At 25.8% G+C, this 25955-nt stretch overlaps 1 protein-coding gene across 1 annotated transcript; it reads left to right on the forward strand.

Annotated features, from left to right (window-relative positions):
- The first annotated feature begins 1550 nt into the window (after nt 1–1550).
- LOC145829822 (general transcription factor 3C polypeptide 5-like) lies at nt 1551–15111 on the forward strand. Its single transcript, XM_082937690.1, has 14 exons — nt 1551–1660; nt 2111–2265; nt 7221–7324; nt 7703–7783; nt 8062–8298; nt 9486–9627; nt 9907–10010; nt 10245–10351; nt 10931–11040; nt 11401–11469; nt 11766–11905; nt 12958–13106; nt 14594–14629; nt 14955–15111. Exons 2-14 carry the CDS (start codon nt 2122–2124, stop codon nt 15020–15022), a joined length of 1491 nt encoding a protein of 496 aa, XP_082793816.1. The 5' UTR covers nt 1551–1660; nt 2111–2121; the 3' UTR covers nt 15023–15111.
- Nucleotides 15112–25955: the final 10844 nt, after the last annotated feature.

The raw sequence follows: 25955 nt of genomic DNA on the forward strand, positions 1-25955 counted from the left end.
TAAAAAAACATTTAACTGCACATTTTAACTTATCTGTAGAAAAACATTAAGTTTGTAGATGTTAGAATGCATTATTTTTCTTTCTTTTTCAATAAAACTGTTAACTAAACAAAATTAAACTTTAAAGTAAAAAAAATGATTTAGATCTTTTTACTATGAATTTAATGGATGCAGATAGTTTAGAAGTTTTGTATAAAAAATTCTTAGAGGATAAAAAAATTAAAGTTATACAATTAAACCTGCAATGTCATAAGATAGTACATGATATATGGGATTGTGATGAAAGTATTATACAGTTAAATGAATTGAACAAAGTTTTTAACCTTAAAATAAAAGAGCTGCAAAAATCTATACACCTTGTTGATGATATTTCAAATAAAGGTGTTAAATCCTCTACCTTTTCAGAACTAAAACAATTTGTAAAAACTCATCTGCAGTTTTGTAAACACATAAAATTTGTAGTCAGAAAGGCAAATATATCAAGTGTAAATGCAATTTATACAAAAAGCAAAAGTTTACTTTTAGAATCAAATAGAAAAAAAGCAGAGGATCTAAAGAAAACGAGAAAAAAAGACCAAAATCAAATGCTTGAAACAGCTTTAAAAGTAACAAATGATTTAAATATTGTAAATAGACGCATAAGTGAAAACATATATCGAGCTAAAGCTTATCTTGAAAGTCTTGTAGTAAGAACAGAAAGTATGAAACGAATTTATAAAGAACAACAAGAACAAGCTAAACAGATAAATATTGGTAATAGATTATTGTCAAAAAAATACCGTAGAGAGATTACTTCTAAAGTTTTGTTTTATTTAGCTGTAATACTTTTTTGTTTAGTAGTAATTTTTATTTTAAAATCACGTATAATTTTATTATCTTTAAACTTTGAGGCATCTGTTTATAATTATACAGGTACCTAAATCATATTGGTCCTTAAAAACTTTATAATTTACTATTATACTTTAGTTTTTTTTAATAAGTTACATTATTTTATAAAAGTCGTAATACTTAAGTTTATTATATATTAACTATATAGTTTTTAGAGATTTTAAGACTTTTTATATTATTGTAAACAGTTTTTTTTTTTATGTTTACAATTTTCTTAGTTAAATTGTCTTAAAATATTACAACTGCTGTAAATTTTGTGACTCATTATTTAGAAAATATCAACTAGTAAATAATTTGCTGCTATATATACTGCATTTTTATCAAATCTGTTACATAAATTTAAATTTTAAAACAAAAATTTTAATTTATGTATCAATTTCTATCTAAGATAAATTACATTAAAATGACATTAAAAAAGCATATTATACTATAATGCAATTCAAAAATATTTGCTTTAAAAGCATATTTGAAAATTTTGTAACTGTTTCTTTTTTTATTAATTTAAACACTGCCTTTTTTATTAGTTATACTAGTTGTGAATTATATGTCTAGCTGAACAAATAGTTGTCAATTATAAGTTTTGTTAGTTTTACTAGATTATCTTAATGATTTTTTTACATATAGTTTATTATATTGAGAGTTGTATCAAATGTATAATTCCAGAAAGTTTTTAAGTATTTGATTTTTGAACTTAAACTTCATCTAGTTGTCTGATCTTATAAAAGAATCAAAACCCAACACCAAAGAGACTCAAAAAATCAAAGTTACTAAGGTAATACTTTGTTTATATCTTCAAATAAAATTATTTTTTATTTAATCTATATATATGAATTATGTAAAATATATATAGAATTTTTTTTTAAGTTAAGCCTTTGAAATTATGTAGTGAAATAAACTATTAAGCAAAAATAAAGCTTTATTAATTGCTAATATATCTGAATATAAGTTCTGAAACTTTTAAACAATTGAATATGTACGTTTAGTTGATTTGTTTAGTATTTAGTGTTAACTTACTTTTAGTCAGTAATTCTCATATGGTTGCCAATATCTCAAGTTTCAGGGTTGGTTAACAAAAAAACTAAATAGAACCTTAAAAAAAAGTTTAATTGTCTTCGTTTTTTCTATGATTAATCCTTTGTTTAAAAAAAAATATTCTGATTTAAAAGTAAAAAAATGAATAGAAGCGATTCAATTAATTTTAATTCTACTATTTTTACCACAGAAAACTTTAAAATGGCAACTGTTAAACGACCAAGAATCAATTTGCACATTCCTTTTAGTAAAGAAAACAGGTGCATTTGCATTGAGTACCCAGGCAATGTTAAAAACCCTAAAAAAATGATACAGACTCTTGGTGGATTAAAAATGATTGAACATGTTAGTATTTATTTGATTTGGCTTATACTTTGTATTATTTTTTTTGCATTAAGTACTTTTTATGTTTTAATCATTATGCAATAATATTAAAAGATTTGTATAAAATTGTTTAACTATAAGTGATATAATGATTAAAAATAACTGTTTTATCTTTATTAACAGACAGCTTTATTTTTTAATAGTTTAGTATTTATAAGTTTAAATTTTTAAGTCTGGTGATATTTATTTTCATAACAAGTGTTAAACATATCTAAAACGCAAACTTAGCACCTGTTTTTTAGGCTAATTAATCAAGAACTATTTAGTTATATAACAAATGTTTTATTAATACTTCACATACATATGCACACTTTTTTATTTAGTTATAGGTATAATAAGTAAAAACAATGTTTTCAAATAAATCTCAATTAAATTATCCAATAAATCCTTTGATAAGGTTATTTAATGCAATAAATTAAGAATTAATATTCTTTAATATACGAAAGCTTGAAAGTGATTGAATTTTCAATTCCTTGTCTTAAAATTAAAGCTTATTTTAATTAGTAATTTTTGTAAAATTATTATATAATGTTTATTGAAAAGTTGTTCAAAATCAACGAAACTAAATAATTTTTAGTTCCGTTGACCAAATAATACCATAATCTTCCAAGGCACTTTTTTTAACAAATTTAAACATACTCTCGTAAATAAAAGAACAAGTTGCTAAAACAAACAATTAAGATACAGCTAGTTTTCTATAAATTTTCTTGAAAACTTTGAAGACAATGTTTTTATTGTTAATCGTTTTAGTAACCGTTTGGTTTTTTATCTTAATTTTAGTAAAATTTAGGCAATATTGGCTAAATGTCAGCTTTTGTTATTTCAAATGCTTGAAAATTTGTGAAAACAAATTTGAGAACCCGCTCTTTTTTTTTTTTTGAGTAGATTTACTTCCTTACCAGTAATATGCTTATCAAATGACGCATTTTAGGGTTTTTCGCAAATAGGTAAGTATATTAGTAGTGAGCGGGGAGTATCATAAAATTTATTGGCGTTGCTGTAACTAAAGTTACTTTAAAAAGTTAAGAAGACGTGAGCTAGCATTCTAGAAGTAAAATGCTAAATGTGTCTGTAGTGTTTGAATACCAGTTTAAGTTTCTAAAAACTAAAATAAAATTGATAGCTTCCGGAGGTCATATCTAATAAGATATTTCAAACAAAAAGTGAATAAAAAATCTGCCCAAAAGTTCTAAAACAATAGGCTACACAGTTAGACTAATCCAGTCGGTACATTATTTAATCTAGTTATAAGCCCAACTTGGTGCAAACTAACGATGGTTAGAAAAAATGAAAGTCTAAAATGTGGAATGTCAGTCTAAATTTTCTAAACTTAGCGTACGAACCATGTTTTAAACTTACACAAAAAAGTTTCAAATGTTAAATTATGGATTTCATCCTGAGCTTTCTTCGAGCCAAATTCTCAGCTTTAGTAATTTTTTTTATAAAAAGCATTATTTATACACTCTATTCCATTTCCACTGATAAGTGTGTACATTTATCTTTTATCTTTAATAATTTTAAAAAGAGGTATTAGAGTACTTAAATTATTTTAGGAACAAATGCTACTTGCCATAAGTTAAAGTTTATTCTTTTGTATATTTAGTAAATTTATTCCTATCAGTTGCAAAATATTTTAGTTAACAAATCATTAACTAACAATTTCTAAAAGTTATATACTAGTATAATACATAACACTCCTACAATCAAAACAAAAATATAAACATAGAAAGTAATAATGTTTAATATGATAGTTATTAACAATGTTACATGACAAAAATGTTTGAATAAAACAACAACATTCTTCAAAGTACTTAATTTATTAAAGCTAACAATTTTTGTTCTAGTAACACATTCCAGTTTTGGTCATTAATATATTCATAAATTTTTGATTTTATTGTACTACACTTTATTTACTACTTTAGTACCTTATGACCAACTTAAAAATTTGTTTTCTTATTAACTCAGAAGAAAACACAACAGGGTGGCTACTAAGCCTAGAATCTTGGAAAAAACTGGAAATTAAAAAAACCTGGAAAAACCAGGAATTTTAAACATTTTTACATCTTAAGTAGACATTGGCAAGAAATTTCTCCAAATAATAAACAAATACTTCGGAGTAGACAGTAAATTCAAAAAATACTTGAATAAGAACAACATCAAATTAAGTTACAGCTGTTTGCCAAACATTGAGACAATCATAAAGAATCACAACAAGAAGCTCACAAACTGCAACAAGAATAATGAAGATGAAACATGTAACTGTAGAAACAAAGAGAAATGTCCTTTGAAAGGCGGTAACTGTAGAGCAAAAAATGTCATATACCAGGCCACAGTAAAAACTGACAATGCAACCAAATCATATATTGGTCTAAGCGCCAACCAATTCAAAAAAAGAGTGGCAACCCACAGAACAACAATAAATAGCAACCCAGAAGATAGAAATTATATGCAATACAAACAAGCAACTGAACTATCAAAATACATCCACACATTGAAGAACGAGAATAAAAAATTTGAATTGACTTGGACAATACTAGAAAAAGAATATGAATCAAGACCTGAATAGAAACATGCAGGTTATGCTTGAAAGAAGCATTAAAGATCCTTCAAGCAGATATGAATTTTATTAATAAAAGATCAGAAGTAATGAGTTCTTGCAGACACACAAACAAATTTTTATTATTTTATTGGAATGAATCAAAAACCTAATAATTTAAATATTAATAGCATTTTAATCATCTGTTAGTTTTTTTTTTTTTTTTCAGAATTTCGTTAAGAATTTGTTGTGTTTTCGTTTACATTGCATTTAGTTTTTTTTTTTAATTTTTTTATTTATTTATTAGTTAACACCAATATTTAGTTCACCTAATTATGCATTTTTCATTAAAATTTGAATAGTTAATGTTTATTTATTTTTTTACGCATCAATGAGTTCAGATTCACATTACTGCCAATGTCTAAATGTTATTTACTGTTTTGAATTTATTTGACAAGGTCAGCTAAGCTCACCGAAACCAGGTAATAAACCAAAGCAGTGCTTAAACATTTGTTTTATTATATTTAGCTCTTTACATTGTGTAAGTTGAGCACCTTTTTTGCAGTCAATTTCAATAGTACATCTTAAGTAGTAAAATTTCAACTTGACATAAATGTTTATCATTTAGATTAAAAAATCATCAACATTTTTTTTATTAAAAACACATTTAAAGTAGATTTTCATTAATTTTTAAACTTTGTTATAATTTTCAATACAGTTTTTTACCTTAAACTTAACTTTAAATTAAAAACCGAAAAATGTGTACTTTTAAAAATCTGGATAAAATTTTTCAAAAACCAGTGGCCACCCTGCACCATTAATTTTGATATAAAAGTAGTGATGCTTATATAATTAAATTTGATGGCTATTATTTTATATAATTATTTTAAAAATTAAGCACAAAGTCTTTAAAGCAATGAAATAGTATGTTTTTAATTCGTGGAAATTGCAAAAAGTACTTGTATTTTTTTGTAGTGTTTAAATTAAAAAGCGTAGAACGTATTTTTTAATATATAAAATAAACTAAAAATCCTTAAATGAGTTAGTTTTAACACGAAGCCATTATTTAAGTGTATTTCATTAAACTAAATATTTTTGCTATAGCATGCAGTAGTAAAAGCAGTATTTTAACCTAAAGACCAATATAAAGTTGTATAAACAAAAGGTAAAATACAAAGTAGGCTGTTAGAATGCATTTTTGAGAACAGTATACCAAAAAGTGTTTACGGTATTTTTAATGTTGCATATTGTACTAAAAAACCATAAATGTTTAAAAATAAGTTGCTCTTCACTTTTTATAAAGTTAAAATTATTTTGGTTAAAGTATACAGGGTTGCCAAAAGAAACATGGATTTTGAGAAATTTTAAAATAAGTAAAAATTTGGAATTTTAACAAATTTTACATGTAAAACGAAATCTATATAAGATACGAAAATTCTATCATATACTATAGAATTTTTATGTTTTTAGATTTTTTTAGTAGCATTATAGTTATTTTCTATAAATTTATACCATTGAAGACAGATCTTACCTTTAATTTTATTTTGTGCTAAACATGGAGTAAAAAACTTATACTTTTATAAACTTGGAGAAAATTTTCAAAAAACCTTTGGCAATTCTGAGTATAATGTTTGAAATTTGTTGTGGTACTGCATAAAAAAAGTTTGTGCTATGTATCAATTTTTTTACAAGTATTTCAAGCTTAATTAGTATCTATATTTTAAAACAAATTTGTGTTTTTTCACTCAAAAATCAATCTATCATATCAAACATATTCCTACACAACTATAATTGTGTTATTATCATCTTGGTATTGAGATTTTATCAATTTTTAATAGTTTTCTGCCGCATCCAAACGTTGTGGCTCCAATAAGACACTTTTTGCAGAACAGAATTATTAGTTTTAAATATTCACTTAAAACTGATCATGCCATTTCAACTATAGCAAAACTTTATTGATCTTGACTTTACTAAAGTGATTCTTAAACTTACTTGTTTCATTTGTCATCTCAATCAAAAAAGTTACAATGTTTCAATATTTGGAGATGTATAACACTACCAGGGCTAAACTCTTATTTTTTTACTACAGTGTTATTTCTTCCTTACTTGTCATTTCAAAAGAATTTGAAAATTTTTTAAGTCGAAACTTTAAAGTTTTTCTATACTATCATATTACCTATTCGATTAAATATGCCATTTGAATATCACTAGAGTTAAGCTGTGGTCCTAAAGTATGTTTAAATGCATTAAATTGTAAAGTTTTAATTATTTTTTACTTGATTGTTTCAGAACTTACTGCATACGCAACAGTTTTTCCTTTATTATTTTTCCACAAAAACGAAAAGTTTTAAATTTTATAGATTTTATTTTCTTTTTTTAGGCTTTGAATACAGACAGTGATCTCTTATTGAGATTCAGACCCAAAGACCCCACCTCCAACCCGATCAGAGGAACAGCCTGCGACGGAACTAACTTGGTGCTGAGGTTTATTTTGCACATGTTTGTATGATACTTACTGTATTTTATAATTGTTTCCTGTTGAAAAGGAAGTTTTTATTTTTCAATTGTCGTATACGTAAAATGTTTTGATTTTCATGATATTGATGTAATGTTTGTTTGTTCTAAGTTAAATCTCAAAAAAGATAAATATAAAATATCTTTATTTTTCAGTTTTAATGAATAACATTTATTACTAATATAGTTTAATTTGTTTATTATGTTAAAAGACAAAAATTCAAACTTAAACAAACTACAGACACTGTATAACTTTGTAAAAAATTAAATTGAAAATAACTGCTATAATTTTTCAATATAAAAACTGATATCAGCTTCTTTTTATATGATAAAATATACAAATTGTAGGATTAAGAAATACCGTAGTAAGAAGACGGGAGAAATAAGATACTTTGCTGACATAAGCAGAGTGGTATCTACCACTTACGAGTAAGTTTGTTTACTTTTTTTTTGTAAGATTTCGAGTTTTAACACCAAGCTAAACTGTTTCTTTTCAAGTTTACATTAATTTAGAACGTAATTGTTAAGAACTTTTTTTTACTTTTATCATAACCCCTAAACCGCTAAATGCTTTTTTAACTAATTTTATATCTTTTTATACAAAGTAATTAAGATAAAGACTAAAAAATCACAAATATTGACTGATATCATGGAAGGACGGTTTCAAGTACTTTAACAACGTAGATACCAAAACACTTTTTCACCAGGTTCAAGCAGCTCGCCGACTTCCAGTCGGTTCCCGCCAAAACCGACCCCACCGACAAGCGTTTGAAGAGCGTTGAGAGGTCGGTGGACTTCAACCGGGTGCTGAGGAAGTGCCAGGGCGCGAAAGAGGTCAACGACATGTTCGACAAGGACGCCCCGCTCCACACCCCGCCCTTCTTCATGAGCAAGGGCAGGATCGGCCAGTACAACTACAAGGACATTGCGGCTCAGCTGGGACAGTGAGTGGTTTTGAGTAGGATGTTTTTTGTTTTACGTTATACCCATTTTGACGTCAGAATATTTTTCAATTAGTAAAAAATATTGTGTTGAAAGAGTTAAGTTTCTTTTTGACGTTTTTTTTTTTTACAAAAATTAAACTACAAGGACATTGCGGCGCAGCTAGGACAGTGATTAGTTTAAAGGTTGCCTGGAAAAACCTGGTATTTTAAGAAGTTTTTAGATGTAGAATAACTAAATTTTGATTAGTTAAAAAAAATCTATCATGTACCATAGTTTTTGTGTCATTGTGAAATTTATTTATTACAAAACACATTTTAGGTAGCATTACAGTATCTTTTCAATATTTTCATGCTCTTAAAGACAGTTGTATCCTTAAATTAAACTTGAGCTACAAAGTAACAAAATACATGTATCCAACTTTTTCTTTTAAAAACCTGGAAGAAATTCAGAAAACCTGGTAAAATATTTCAAAAAATTTGACAACCTTAGTAACTTTTCTATAGTACTTGTTGATGCATTTAAGCTGTTAGTTTGTAAACTTTATGAAAATATTTATTTAAAAAATAGTGTTGTATTATTGTATTTAAAGCTTTAAGTTTTTTTTAAGTTTTCTAAGTAGTTATAATTGATATTTTTACTAACAGAGAGGATTTTTTACCTAAAAAACATGAGGTTTGATATTTATACAAAAAAAGAAATTTCGAACAGTTTTTTAATCTAAAATTATGAAATTTAGATTAGATAAGAAACTATTACTATACACAACAAATTTTTTGCATGTTATTCAGAGTTTTATTTAATATAAAACACATTCTTCATTTTAGTAATTCTATACTATTTTATGAATTTTTTAACCTTAAACTTAATTTTCTACTAAAAAGGCACAAAAAACTTTTACTTTAAAAAACCTGAAAAAGAATCTGAAAAATTAAAATAGTTTTGTTAAAAACCAGCAGTCACCCTTAAATATATTCATTAACGCATGTTTTTTTTTTGAATTTACTATATTATATTTTTATGTTTCTAATAATTTTAAAACTTAATTAAACATAGAAGCAGTTTACATTTTGATAAATAAGTTTATAGAAACACTACTTATGTTTACTACTAAAGTCAGCTGAATAAACTTATATTTTCTGCATTAACTTTTTTTTATATGTCATATAATGAGGAATAATATTTCCAGCAACAAGCCACACAACCCGATCAATTATTCGTTTTATATAAAAGACACGGACGAAATTCCCACTGTGAAGCGGCAGGAAACTGAACTTGTTAAAAAGTACGTCGGAAACAACCTGGAAAAGTACATAGCTGCTGCTGAAAAGGTTGCTTTTCCTTAACTAAGTCATAAAAGAGTGGTATTTTTATTTTTAAGCAACAACTAATCAAACGGTTGGTGTTTTTAAAAAAAAAAATTTAAAACTGTTCCAACAAGTTTAATTCCATCAATATTCTAGTTAATAAGTTCTTCAATAGCTGGAAGACAAAAGCTTATTTGAAGCAATATTTCACAATAAGACTACTTTTATTTTTCGTTTGTCGCCCAAACGACCTAGAAATTCTTCAACTATTCGACGTTCATCTTACCAACAGTTTGCTTTCAGGTGCTGACCGATCGTCCCGTCATCTCCCGTCCCGCCTTCAACGTCCTCGTCGAGGGTATTCCCCAGCACCACATCGACTTCGTGCTGCCCTTCTGCGCGTTCAGGTGAGCTGAAAACCATCAAGTTTTATGAAAGACATAGATTTTAATAAAACAAATAAAAATACAGTTCACCACGTGTGAACATGTTAAAAAACTGTAATATCACTGTGCTGCTCAATAAATTGAAAAATTAATCAATAAAAGTTACTTTCGAATTTTCAGTTAAGATATCACTGCTTTTGTTATACCTAATGTCAAAACATCAAGTACCAGATGAAACCAACTTTTTCTTTTCAGGTACGAAACGGGTCACTTCAGGTCGTTCTGGGTGAAATACGGTTTCGACCCGTCCAAGCATGAGGAGTGCCACCAGTATCAGCTGTGCGACTTCCGCGTCAGAAACAGTCTGTTTATTTGATGATCTTTTTTTTTTTTTACTTCCTCAAAGGTAGAATTTTTTCCCTTTTGTATTTCTAATGAAGTTTAACATCATTTTCACATAAAAAAAATAGTTTATTAATAAGGTCTTAGGGAGGTGCAATATTTTTTTTGCAAGATTAACATTGGCTCTTGTTTCCGTGAGAAACTTTTTTATTTATAATTCTACCTGCTAAGTATCTTTAAAGTAAAAATTTATTGATTAACGAATTTATTTTTAAAACAATGTTTCGCTTTATTTAAAAGATTAATGAGATCTTCAGTTATAATAAATACTTTAAAACCAAAAAAATACATTTATTGAGACATTAAGACGTAACTTAAGTTTGCAAATTGTATTTAAACACATAGAAACAACTAAAATTTTAACTTTCTTGTTGGATGCTAGTCAAGAACCGTGGTTGTTGCTCTTGAAATTAACTAGGAGTATGCAATATATCTCTCAAGTACCTTAAGAACTACGTAATACACTTATAAAGCTATACTGTCTTGTTTTAACACAACTCAAGTTTTTAATGTATTTGAACTTGTGTTTTTATTTTTAGAACGGCTCACTTTGGGAGTTCCAATAAACCAGAAAAGCGAACAAGTAGCACAAGTTGCAAAAAAAAATAAAAAAGTTGGTAGGGTCAGTTACAGGAAATACAAAAAACCTGTTAGTTTTGTTTGGTATTTGATATTTTATTTTAACAAAAGCTGTAAAATCTTGAGTTTGAACGTATCTTTCACTAATTTCATTGTTTTTTATATCTTAAACAACAAAGTTTAACTAAAGTTTTAAATAAAGTGATTACTTAAGGTGTTTAGTTTTTTTTATCAATCAAAACTTGTAAGTTTTTTTTTAACTATGAATTCTAGCTTACGTTAAAATTCCCTTTCGAATAAGTTAGGGACTTAAATTAAATTATTTTCGCGACATGAAACAAAACATTAGCATTTAATTAAAATAACAACAACTAAATTGGACTTAAAATGCAACATAATTTGTTTTGAAAATTTTTTTTATTTTAAACAGAAGCCAACAGCGAACACTTACGTGTTTTCGGAAGGAGCGCTGCCGCCCCACCGGCAAATGTTGTACCAGGTGTGTTTGAATTTTAACAAAACTGCTTAAATACGCTTTTTATTGCAGTTTAGTTTGTTTTTAATTAGTACATTTTTTAAAGGTTTTTTCCAGCTTTTTTTTCCTTTGTTTACTTTTAAAGAATTTTTTTGTATAAAATAAAACTGTGTATCAAACTAATTTTCAGATTAATTAGTTGATACTAAATACACAAATATGATGAAAAAGACAACTTTGTAAAAACGTAGTTGGTGTTTTTTCAACTGAAAAGAAAAATTATATAAGAAAATAATTAAGTTATTTTTCTGTAAAACAAGATTTGCGACATCAAACTGAAGGAGGTGGAGGAGGTCGTGTCGAGTTCGAGGCTGGAAAGTTTCGACAGGAGCGGGGACGGGTGGTTCAAGAAGGGAACCCTGGTGAAAATAAGAACCATCCTCGACAACGACATTCAAAAGTTAGATTTAATGATCAGTTAGCAAAGATTTCACACATTTTTTTGATGCTTTTTTAGATAAAAGAATTAGGTATTTGTTATTCACATATGCTTTAAGGGTAAATAGGATAAACAGTTTCATTTTTCAAATAATTTTAAAGTAACATTTTATCAAAAGAGTGTATAGTTGTACAAACTTAATAATGAACAATTTTAAAACTAAATAAAATATCATAAACTGATAGTGATATGTTTGTGTTATAATTGTCTACAGGGTTGCTAAAAAACTTGAGATTCTGGAAAAACCTGGAATTTGTGAAATTTTGAAAAAAAAAACTGGAATTTTGAACAAAAATCACAAAAAAACCTGGAATTTAAATAACTTTTACATGTTAAATAATAAAATTTCTATTTAAAACGAAAAATCTATCGTATAAATAAGAAATTTTTGTCATCATCAAAAATTTTTTTATTAAAAAAAACATTTTAAGATATCTTAAGATATTTTTCTATGCCGTTATTTCTATTTAACACAGTTTTTTACCTTAAACTTAATTTTAAAACTCTGGAAGAAACTTTGAAAACTAGTTTGACATTTGGCAACCCTGTGTCTATCTATTGTTCACAAACATACAATTTTCATATCTTAGTTTTCAAAAAGTTGTTTAATATAATTTAAATTAAAAACTCCTAATAAAAGTAGTTTAATTATAACTGATCAGTATCGAAATACATTATCTTTAAGAAAATTATTTAAAGTAACAAAAGTACTTCAGCATTTATCTATACATGATGTTTTTATATCTAAATAACAGTTACTCTTAATACGGTAAAAACATTATTTTTAAGTTGTTTAATTTAGATAAAAATTTTACTTGACTCTAATATTTTTAGAAATATTTTATATTTTTTACTCTTTCTTGTTTTTTGTTTTATTCATTTTTATAGTGTCAAAGACATAATAAGAAATATTAAAAGTATGAAATAAGAGCTCTTTTTATATTGAAATTATACTCATAAGTTTTTTGTCCTCAATAAAGTTTTTATTAAACTAATTCAATTGCCTTCGACAGAGTTGCAGCCATAAAGTATGCGAATCAAATGAAGAACTTGTGCGAGGACGATGACGCGCAAAGTGACGACGAAGATGACGATTATGACGTCATGGACGATGAAAATAATGAGTACGAGGACGAGATGGATCAGAGCTTCGATTTCATCAGTTAGTTGAATATTTTTATTCTTTTATTTAAAAAATAAGTATTACTCATAGTATGTTTTTAATTTGTATTCATATTGTTTAGTTTTATTACTAAACATTATTACTTTTGTTTATTGTTATTACTTTTTAATATTTTATTACAAATATTATTAATTTATGTTTATGTAAATATCTCAGGTTATTAATCAACTGTGTCACATCGAAATTTTAGGAGAATTAAATGGTTTAGTGCATTTAAGTTGAATTATTTTTTTAACTTGCACTTTTATAAAGTACAAGGTGTTGAACAAACTAAAAATTACAAAAAATTATTGTTGTTAATAAAGTTTTTTTTATGTTTATTATACGTACAAGACTGTTTCTTTGACACAAATGCTTTGTAAACCTTATCACAAAGATAAATGAACTGATGACTTAGATCAAACTAACTCAAAATTTGAAAATATGTTAAATTTTTGCATCTTAAGTTTAAAGTTGTTCTAATGTGCACTATTGAAAATTGAAATCTTTTTAATATAACATTTAGAACAGTTTTTGAAAGTTTTGTTCTCATTTTATGTTGTTAAGTTATATTCATACTCATACTATTATGTTTAGGTAAGTATCTCAGGATAACTGAGTCATAACAAACAAAAAATTTAGAAGAATTTAAATAAATGAAAGTTTTTCTAATGTGCACTCTGAAAAGTAAAAGGTGTTGACCCGTTTAAAATTATAAAACGTTGTTATTAAAGTTTTTTTGTGCTTATTTTACGTACGAGATTATTTATTATTTATAAAAGCTATATAAACCATCTCATAAAGATGCATAAACTTAAAGCTATTACAGTATAATTGTAAATTTATATACAACAATATCTGTTGTATATATTATGAATATTTTTTTGACATTTTTAGAGTTCTAAACTGTAGATATAAATATTTATTATATAATAAAACAATGAAATTTGCTTTTTTCTAATGACTATTTAAGATTTTATTATATTTAATTAGCCTGTAAATAAGAAATATATAATATTAAAACAATATTTTAACAACTTTGTAAAATGTATTTTATTTAATATTTTTATTCACAGATAACATTGCATGACTTTACTAAAGAAATAATTATTAAGCTTTCATTTTTCTGCTTTTATTTACTTGTTATACCTTTTAGCTAATTCTTTTTAATTTACTATCTCAAAAAAGAATTTTGATTGTTTTATGTGAAATTTAAATTACATGATAAATATTTATGTTTTTTCAGATTTTAAAACTTTTTGAAAAATATTTTTTTTACTTCATATAAAACATTTTCTATATGTTACAAAAAGGTATGTAAATAATGAGCAATTAATTAAATTATCTTCTATTTTATAAAATTTAGTTACACCAATACGTTATATATTTGCTGGTGTTAAAGTATAATTATAACTATTATAAAGTATAACCGACAATTAGTTAATTAATTTTTGAATATGTTTGTGTTGAAAACTAAAATTTTGCAGATGATTTTGAGGAGGATTCTGATTCAAATGAAGATGGTTTGTGTTATTTTTATATACTTTAGTTATTAATGTAAACTTTTCAATATATATATATATAATTTAAGATTTTTAAAAATTCTAGTTAAAAATGTAACTAGATTTACTTTACTAGATTTGAAATAACGTTGTTATTATTTAAATTTTTTTTTTTTAACAGTTTTTAATTGATATTTTAATTATAAAACGAAATTCATTTTTCGACTACTATTTATTAGTTTGAAAAAATTTTGTACTCAGCTTAAATACTTATGCTATTTTCTTTTCTTTTTTTTGTATAGACAAAATACTATAAACTGATATACTTAATTATTTAAATTTATAGGTTTTGATCAATCTATAACTGAAGAAGCCTCTAAACTAGTAGATAAAGTGACAAGGCAACAAAGTTAAGATTGAACTGCACATATTTAAATATTTTATATGGAACTGTTAGTAAAAACACATTTTAGTATTTTTAAGTGGAGGTGTTTTTTTTTTAAATCGAGTTGTCTTACTTATAATTTTGTTTTTGCAAATATCTGTTACAATTTTTTTTAATCAAAACTAAGAAACATTTTGGTATATTTTCACAAATTTGTTAATATAATTTTCTATTAGGTAATTCAAGATAAAAAAATTAGGGAGTGTTAGTTTTTAAGAAAATCTTTACTTTTTTTATAAATGTTTTTTTTTTTATTTATTTAGAGCTAAGTTTAATTGTAAAAAATATTAATGTAAATTAAAAAGTTAGAAAATCTTTAAATTTATGATGACTCTTAGTAGATATTTAACATATTCATATTTTCAAAAATTATTTTATTGTTATGTATTAACACTTTAATAATATATTGAGTAAACAACAACAATTATTCTGGCTGAAAGTCTGATATTGGCTTCTGCACTGCTAATTCAAAAAAATAACGCTATATCCAGTCCAAACATGTATGAGTTTTGATAGAAAATGATGCTCCCATAAGTAGTGGTATAAGCAATTTTTATAGAACTTACGAAATAGTTTTTTTTTAATTGAATTTATTTGTTACACCAACTAAAACAGGTTTTACTTTTTATAGTTTGTACTTTTACGTGAGATATATTTTGTCTTCTTTAGTTGATAGTAATTTTTGATACTCTTAAATTACCATTTATTTTTGTTTTTATTTTTTTATGCAGAAACTGCGGCCTGCAAAGCAAAAATCTGCGAGCCAAGATGTACTTTTCAGCTAAAACATATTTTTTATAAACAATGAAAAAACAAATGTTTATCGTAGTAAAAACGTACAACTCTTAATTTAATAATTACTTGTTACAAGTGCCTTATTATTGCTTGTTTTGTCACATTTTTAGATTAAAATACTATTTTCTATTTATCACCGCAATTGTTTCAAACAACTGCGGCCCGCGAGCAACTTTTTCTACAAAAATTTTCCTTGCTTGTAAAAGGCTTCCAACCTTTATATCTTAGTGAATATACTTAACTCATTAAAAAAGTATTTTTCTTCATCCTAAGAAAATCTTAGTTTCAAAGTTTAAGAAATGTTTATGCATTAGTAGTATTACTTGAGGCGCTCATGTTTTCTGTCAAGTATTTTTAAATATACTTTTTCACTACTGAACTATCTTACTCAAATATATGTGCTTTAAAAAAACTTTAAATTGGTTTTAATCGAACTTATTTTTAATTGGATGTAGTCTTTAAATATGCAAGTATTAATAATACAGACAAACTCAGTACAACTTTATTAAATGTTAATGATAAACTTTTATTATCAGTATTATAACTTGTTCGCGTTTAAAATAGAATCGTATGTAAGTAAATTTCAGACAAAAGTTCACTACACCCCCAAAGGTAAAAAAAAATGTACTGTAAACAATAAATGTTTAATTAATTACTACATAACACTTAGCATAAAATCAATTTAAGTTTGGATAGAAAATAATTTCTGTAGGTATTTTTAACTTATTTAAAAGTACTGTAACTTTCTGAATACTGACAAGAATATTCCTTCAGGAAAGCAAAATTCTGTTTGTGTTCAAAATTATTTCGAAGCTAATTTATTTTAGTAGTGTTTTTCATTGAACTTTTATTTGGGGGTTTGTTAATTTATTTTAAATGGATATGTAGCGTTTTCGTGATTGTATATTTTTTGATATTGTTAAAAAAACCCACATGTGTAACTAAGTTTGTTTTCAGACTAAAAAATTTTTAATTACTAGTTTGAATTTTTTTTTTTTATCTAGAAAAATTACTTTCAAAAGTTAACAAACAAAAAGTTCTAAGTATTTAAACATGGGTTTTTTATTCTTAGCTTTTTCAGTAAATTCCGTCTTATTCTAGTGTTTTTTGTTTATTTTAAAAACAAATAATGCTAATTTTCACACCTGCTAGACTAACTGAAAAATTTTGCTGTTAGCATCAAGTATCATTCCACTCATAAATTTATTTAAGAGAAACTATTTCTAAACACAACGGTAGTATGGTGTCTTCCCACCCTGCTATAAATAAATTTCATCGTGTCCAAAGGCTTTTTTATTGCACGGTATAAAATCGTGTTGCTGCAGGTTTAAGATAATCAGGCCAGTCGCGCAGTAGCATTTTATAATTTTTTAATGACCGTATACTTTTTTTAGACGTTTATATATATAAATATATAGTAGTATGATTATATAAACTTGATCACTTTATTAAAGCCCACTTAAAGAGCTTTTAAATAATTTATTTATAAAATTCGATTTTAAAAAAGCAGAACGAGCGTTTCATTAAAAACAATAAAATTATGAAATGAATAGGACTTTGCTAAACAACCATACAAGAGTTATACGAAAAAAGGAAAAACACAACGACGTAATTATTAAATATTGTACAGTTCAAATTTTCAGTGCAAAAATTAATCTTCCATCTAAACAAACAACTAAAATTCAAAATTAAGTGACTATGCTATATATAATTGAAGACCTTTTAAATAAACATATTTGACTTAATAAGTTTTCTATGCGCAGTAGTAAAATCATGTTAAGAAACTTTTTTAATTATTTAACGCACGAGTAAAGTTAATGAAGGTGTCTTTTTGTTTAATTACTATTTTTCTAGGCAGTTATGTCAGTTTTTGCTTTTACAGTAGTCTTTTTTATTTATTTAATTCTCTAAACATATTTATAAAATTTCTCTGCAGAACTATTCTCGCAATTCTTTAAAAAAAAACTTTTAAAAAGTTAATATTCAACTAAGAAATGTGTAAGTTTAGGTGTGCATAATAAACCATATTTAATTAATCTAAATAATAAACATTGAATTAAAAGTATTTGGAATTAGCATCTATAGGTAATATTTATAAATTTATTCATTAGTTGGTCATTACTAAGCCAATTCAGATACATAATGTTACTTTGCTTCTAAAAATTTGCTTCAAAGACAAACTTTTAACTATTGGCAGTTGTTTTAAATGCTATAAGTATATGTCTGTTTTTTCATGGCGAAATATATGTATAATAACTATACTTTATAACCAGAAGATTACGCAAAACAAGGTTTACGAAATTTTAAAATAATGCAGTTGATTTTTTCTCCTTAAAAAATGCATACATATATTTTTTACATCTTTACTTCTTACTTATTTTAGCTTATTGTTTTTACTCATAACTATTTTCTTTTAGTTCTAGACTTTCCAAACTTTGGATTAGAAACTAACCTGGATATCCAAAGGAAATTAGCTTTGTCAACTTTCTAAGTAAAAATTTTACATAGTACCTAAAAACTTAAAGATAGTTAAAAACTTAAAACATGTTTTATTATTGTTATTAATATTCTAATTAATAACTAAATCGTTAGGTAGGTTAATATAAAAGCTTTTAAATTTTTAAAATTTTATCATTCAAAAAATTAAATTTTTTTAAATAAAATTAAAATCTTTAACGTAACAGTTTTTTATAAAAATAAAATTTTCTAATATCTACTATCTTTTAAAAGGTTCAAGATTTTATTATAAAAATGTTTTTTGAATAAGTTAAAAACTAAAATGATATAACTCTTGGAGACTATCTAAAATTATTTTTATGTATCCTCAGACTAAGACTTTTTTTTTATACACGTTCTTAAAGAGTCTTTCTTTGTATAAGCTACAATAAAGTGTAAAATTACAAAAAGGATAATAACATAGAGGTAAATTGCAACAACCAATAATCTAAACTGAAATTTTAACTAAGTCAACTACTTAATTTTTTAAACGTCCATACTCAGAATATTCAACTCTCGGAGTTGAATGTTGCAAAGTCAGAAACCAGTGGTCGACAGATACTAAACATGAAATCATTAATTTTTAAATCTTGATTTCATTAATTAATAAACAGTTTATTTTTAGTCAAATTATTATTATAAAAGACATTTTACTTTATTTAGAATCTAGTGTGAGATCATTAAATACTTTTTCTACGAATTTTTTGTTAACTGATTCCTAATGACTTATCTAAAAAACTTTTCTACCAAGAAAACTTTTTTTTTTCAAGTTCTGAACGAAATTGTTTTATAAGCATGTGGACATGTTTAACATAAGTACGACCTATGAAATTTTTTTTTAAGCAAAAGTTATATTTGTACATAAGAGGTTTTTTTTTAAAGAAAATATTTTTAAGATTCACATTAAAATAGAATTGTGTGAGCTATGGTTCTTAAAATTTCAATTTTTCAATTGAATAGACATAATATTCCAAAGGTTTGAACTCTAAACAAAACTTTCAGTTTTTTTTTTAATATCATTTAAAGAAAAACTTGATCAAAAATACAATTTTTGTTTTAAAACTCTAGAAAGGTCTGAAAAAAGAAAGGTCAAGTTTCGATAGATTTTAGTAAAATTTTGAAATATTTGTGGAGCTTTTTAAAGGGGTCATTTTATAGAAACAGAGTTATTTTAACTTAGCTAATAAGCTATGCTATAGACTGCATGCTTGTTACAAAAAAATATTTTTTTTACACACATAAGTATAAAGAGTTTTTAGTAGTTGTTACTAAATTAAGATAAATAGTGTCGTTTTTTTTCCTCGGTGTTAGTATTTACAGTATATTTTTTTAATAAAAAGTGCCTGTAAATTTATTTGAGTCGAAGAAAATATATTTATTTTATAGTTTACATTAATAAAAGAGTAATCAGATAACACAACATTTTTTTTTAATCATTTATTATACAAACAAAAACTTCACACAAACAAAAATTAGAGGATGTAAATTATAAAATTGCAAAATTAAACTTAAAATTAAAGAAATGTAGACCAAGGATGATTTCCTTTCAACTCAATGCAACATTAGACAAAATTTTCTGTAAAAAAAATATTAATTTAGTCTATTTAAGGACTATATTTGTCATGAATTTAAGTTAACTTAAGATATATTTTCATCTACTCTGGAAAAAAATGTAACTAGTCAAAACAATCTGCTGTTATTTAAACGCAAAAAATACTTGTAATGCAACCAAATCTTGTGGTAATTATTACAATTAAATATTCAGCGGATTAAATTAGTTATACCCTAGTAAATTAAAAATAAACACAAACAATTTTTAAAAACTACTTCAAAAAAAATTACCTTTATATCTAAATGAATTCGGATTATTTAAAACTGTCGCTGTTTTTTATAGCATCCATCACCATTAGTCCAACTTCTAACCAACTGTCAGGTTTCTTCGAGTTCATTTGGCTATTTTGAAAACGCTGTTGCTCGAGCCTCCTCTGCTCAGCCAAATGCGCCGTCTCAACTTTAATTTCTTCCATTCTTCGACGCGCCTTTTCCTCTTCAACGCGGTTTTGATAAGCGCTTTCCCGTTCCAGCATGGCCTTGCGGGCGCGTTCATTTTCGATCCGGTGCCTGTGAGCTTGTTCCCGCGGAACCATGTTACTGCGGACCCTGTCTCTGTCAAGCACGTTCTTATTATTTCCTTCGCCCACCATTGCACTTCGTCTTCTTCTACGTACAGGTCTTTGTTTTTCAGAACTAGCTTCAATTTCTCTTTGCTTGTTCAAGAGCTTGCTTTCCATATCTTGCAGTTGTTGTGCTTTACGGTTTAGCTCATCCGAACGGTTGAAGTTTTCTTGCAACATCTTTGCGTAAAGAAAGTCTTTTTCAACGTTTTGTTTTTCAATAGCGATTTTCGAGATTCTTTCGCTTTCAAACAAGATGCTTTCAACTGTAGCTAGTTCTATTTCTTTTTCATCCCATCCGTCCGGTTCAGACTGGCTACGGGATCCATTTTCCTTAACTGTCCTTTCAGCTCGTTCTCTTTCGTCTTTTTCCTTCTCAATTAATTCTTGCAACTTAGCAACTTCGTTGTTGTTGATCACCGCATCAGTCTTGAGCTGTTTTTATAATTAAGTTGTATATTAAAAATGATTATTTATTTAGCCCATATAAATTATTTTTAGATGTATTATCTGTTTAATAGAGGACTAGGTTTCAAAATACTTTAATTCAAACTAAATAACTTATAACTCCTAGCTTAAATATTAACTTATTTCCAAGTTACTTAAAAAATGTTTTTACAAAACAAAACCACTTTAATTTACTCCACAGATTATTACGTTTATTACTATATTTCAAGTACAAATGAATGAAAAGAATTACTTTTTCTGTGAGAGTAACAAACTGATTAACGAGAAAGTTGTTCTTCAATTGATCCGGCCTCTTAAATGTGTCTTGGCGGCAGAGAGGACACTTTATCTTTCGTTTTCCGGAACGTTCCCAGACACCTAGGATTTATTTTAAAATTAGTTATCAGTTACTTTTAGATATATTTAGTTTGCCCAGTCTTATACATGATGAGTAAAAGTATAGTATTTACAAATTACACAACAAATTTATGTCAAGTATTGAAAAATTTAGAAAGATTTTATAAAGAAAAAACAATAACTAACATTTTATGCACTCCAAGCAAAATGTGTGCTGACACTCAAGAAGCTTAGGAACATGGAAACTATCGCAGCAGACAGAGCAAGTTAAAAAGTCCTCTTGAATCTTGTCAACCAATGGCAGTACTGAACTCATGTTTTCTTTAACTAATCAAAACAGGAGCTTAAATAAGAGTACACCAAATTTTTAACTTTACTTTTATTTATCGAGTTTTAAAATATGTTTTACTTAATTTAGATACTATTTAGTATGGTAAAATTTAATGAAATCATGAAAATAAATAGTTTTAGTTTTGTCTAAATTCAGCTGTTCATTATATTTCGATATTAAATTTTTAATTGTATGTATTAAAAGTTAGCTTATATTCAAAATCTTGTTAAAAAAAAGTTTAGCATTTGATAAACTCTTATGAAAGTATAATTACAAAAAACAGCACTTAATAAAATCAAAAAATTTTTTTTTTGTTTAAGGTTTTAAATTATTACTAAGTTAAACTAGCCAGCTTAGTTAATCTATTAAGAAGAGCTAATCTATTTTTTTACATCACTTAAATATTATGCAATTGTAATCATAACAGCTTAAATGAATGTATTGCAACTTGTAACACAGTAGTGTATTTATATACTTTACAGAAATCAACACGAGATAATGTGAAAGTAAAAGTGCTAATTGAATTACATTGGGTAAAAAATTAATCAACTATCGGACAGTCTTTAGATAATATTTTTTCACTTTAAACTAATATTAAGTTTGCTTAAACTTTGCCTAATGTACAAAAAAGTATAAATAGTTGAATTTTTTTTTAACTCAAATCACTATGTGCTTTTTTTTTAGTTTTTTAATTTCTTTTACTTATTTGTTGTTTAAAATTATAGAATAAAAGGTAAGACTTGTTAAATGGCTGTTTAAAAGCTTCAAGTCTTTTCAAAACAAATACTAACGACGGCTAATGTTAGACAGAGAGGTATAACTAGTTTTAATAAATTAAATACTAAGAAATAATCTGTCAATATGGTAAAAACAATATTATATAGTTTGCTGTCGAGTTTTTTTTTTTTTTTTTAAGTGACACGCTAAGTATTTGATCTTTAAAAGAGCTTTTAAAAACAATATTTTTTTTGTTTCTTAATCATTTGCTAGATTATAGTTGTAGTTGTGCTACAAAGCTAGGTTTACGGTTATTAAGCACAAAATTTGGCTTATTACGACTTGAAGACTGAATCGGCTAGTCAAGAATAAGTTTTCAGTGCTTTTCACGAAACTTGTCTAAATTTATTTTTAAGGCTTTTTAACTAAAACAAGAACTAATTTATTGACGTCGGTCGTTTTCGTTATAATGTAAATCATTAAACTTGTTAACTAACTGTTAATAATCAAAACAGTTTTGCTTTCTAACTTTTCTTAAACTTTATGAATGTAAAAATTGGTCATACTTTTTTTGTTTAAGTATAAACAACAATCGGCTATAAAAAGAAGGTGTATGCTTTTTACGAGTTTGTATAATGTTTCTAAATGCGCAACGTTTGAATAAAAACTTCAAATTTTAGCTTGAAATATTTCAGACAGAAAATTTTTGGTATACTTTTATAAAATATAATACCATTGATGCTTTCATAATAATTTTTGCTTCAACCATGTAGTTAAAACAGTATACTGTATGTATAAAAAATTTTAATATATAAAAAAGACTATAAAACATCTTTACATTACTGTAAAAACTTAGAATAAAATGCTAACATTGACTTATAATACTTAAATTTAAAGGCATTTTATGACACCATACTTATTTAAGTTTCAATAATAAATAATTTTTTAAACAAATTCTTTTAAATGATTGTTTGTTATAAGTAGCTCTACTGTAGTTCGAAATCGAAATACAAATTTCCAATTGTAAAAAAATTAAAACAATAAAATTGTTTTTTTTCTGCTAAATTAAAGAACAAACAGATTGACCGATATTGACGTGTATTGAGTAATTTTAATCTAATTGGTTTTGAATGGCACTGAGTTCTACACGTAGGAATAAAATGCATATACAGTGCTTCCTCGCTAATCCGGCCAAGTTGGGCAAGATTTTTTTGAAAATACGGCCGGATTTGCCTTTGGCCGGATAAGAACAAAATATCGCTTTTTTTACAAATTATGGACCTTAGTTATATTATGAATGTATATAACAAAACGTACTACAAAATTTCTGTTAATTTAATTTATTTTACTTTATTCAAAGAAAAAAAATTAAAACAGACAAAATTAAACCAAACAAAATTTTATAAGTTCAAAATTAATGGAAAAAACTACACTGTTAACACTTTAACTAAATTAAGATTTTTTTTGAAAAAAGAAAGAATGGAAGATTGTTTTACAGTGCTTTCTCGTTTCTTAGCAGAAAACTCACGAAATTTGATGAGTTATAACAGTTTTAGGCACATTATTGTTTGCCATTTCGCAAACTTTTAACTTGTTTTTAATTGTTAGTTGAACGCGTTTTCGTTTCTTTGCTATCTTATCTATTTTTAACCAGATATGTTGATTGTAGTATATTAAAGTGTAACTTGCTTAGCATAGACAGAAAAATTGCAAATGAATAATAAACAAGTTTGTTACAACTAAGCGGGAAAAGTATGAAAATAAACTTAAGATTATACAAATGATACTTTATTATGACGTAACAATACATTGCTTGCATACTTATAAAACGTAAATTGAATACTTTTTCGAAGTAAAATGAAATTAAACGCTAAAAACGCTAAAGTAAATAAGTCGACTTCTCGACTAAAACCGGCCGGATTAGCGAGGAACCGGATTAGCGAGGACCGGATTAGCGAGGAAGTACTGTATATTTTTTTTATAAGCATTAACTTTTGAAACTATTAAAAAAGAAATAATGTTTATATGTTGCTCATCAGAAAGTATAATACCATTTGTAGATTTAGCTTTGATATTTTTTTTTTGCATTATAAAATGTAAAACTGCCGATTAATTGAAAATTTAAGAATACAAAAATAGAAATGCCACTAATTATCATGTATAGTTTTTTCGAACTTGATTTAGTTTCTTTAGGTTTTTTTTTTTGGATTCTGATTATGAAATAAAGTTATTTTTTAATGTTCTAGTGTCTAAATTAGAGGTTGATAACCACATACGTATTTTTTAGCTTTACAAAACAAGTATAATTGAGCTTTTTTATACAAATGTTTTCAAAAATTCTCTTAACTTGATTTTCAGTACTCAGTATAGCTTAATTAAACGGTCTTTTAATTACATTTTTATGAATTAAGCGCCTAGCGAAGACTTTTTGTTATCAAATCTGGCCCGTTAAAGACTTTATTTGAAAAATCTGGCTTGTCAATTAAAAATAATGCATATCCTTAGTCTAAATATTTCAAATAACAAACTTTCTTGAAGCTGTTTTACTTGTTTTAAATTTTTCAGGAATAATAATTAAAAATATTTGATTTTGTTGGTTTTTGTTGGTTTTCCTCCTACTTCTAACTCCGACTTCTACTACAACAACTTACTCTGAGCTAACTAACTAAAGCCTTTAACAACTTTCAAACAATTCAAATTGTGTAGTTTGACCTTTTTTATTTATGCTTTTTTTATATCTGCTGTTATAAACAATGCCTTAATGTTTAAATGTAGACATGTTATCATTTGTACTTAAAAAATAAAATGTAACTGTTAAAGTATTTTTGTGTACATTTTACAAAAAATATTGACAAAAAAGCATTTAAGTTAATTCTTTTAGCAACACTTCTTTTTTAAAAGGCCATGTATACTGATCTAACTTTACTAATTGTCAACTTTTATAAACTTGTTTAGGTATAAATTAATTTATTTTTTTTTGTTTACTTTCTAATTTTTTTATATTACTTCAACATTTTGTTTTATTCATTGCGTTATTGAAATGCTACTTTCCATTTTATTTATTTTAAACTGGAACTTTAAGTGTTGTAAGTTTCTAGCAAACGATTATTAGTTAAAAAATAAAAACAAATGGTATACCATTTCAAAGACAGAATTTGAAAACTATGTAGTTTTTTACTGTTCTTATCAGGGGCGTCGCGTGGGGTGTTGCACTGCCGCAACTGCACCACCTTGAAATTTTCTAAGAAAAAAAATAAGCATCTATAACGTTTTCGTTATTTTTTTGAACGAAATCTCTTTTAAAACTTCAATTTAAAAACGACCATTTTGCCCACTTCACTGCCGCAAACTCTTAGCTGACTGCCGCAAATGAACTCAAAAAAGCAAAATTTCTTCAAGAATTACCGCAAAATCAATATCTTGCGGTAATTAAGCTAAGTTGAAAATTCCCTAAAACAGGACTTGCTTAAGTATCATCTACAAGCTATTGTAAACATAAAATAAAAACAAAGCAAGCTACTGCAAAGGATTAAACTTGAGTTTATGTACCCACATGATTTTTTAAATTTAACAGATCACTTCTAT

This window comes from Thalia democratica, chromosome 2 (assembly GCF_965202585.1).
Source record: "Thalia democratica chromosome 2, ktThaDemo2.hap1.1, whole genome shotgun sequence".
Classification (NCBI taxonomy): Eukaryota; Metazoa; Chordata; class Thaliacea; order Salpida; family Salpidae; genus Thalia; species Thalia democratica.

What these genes read in the sequence shown, in the direction of transcription:
- LOC145829822 (XM_082937690.1), top strand. Translation starts at nt 2,122, where the DNA reads ATGGCAACTGTTAAACGACCAAGAATCAATTTGCACATTCCTTTTAGT. An exon ending in GTGGTATCTACCACTTACGA is followed by an intron (nt 7,784 to 8,061) that starts GTAAGTTTGTTT and finishes CTTTTTCACCAG; the next exon opens with GTTCAAGCAGCTCGCCGACT. An exon ending in ATTGCGGCTCAGCTGGGACA is followed by an intron (nt 8,299 to 9,485) that starts GTGAGTGGTTTT and finishes TAATATTTCCAG; the next exon opens with CAACAAGCCACACAACCCGA.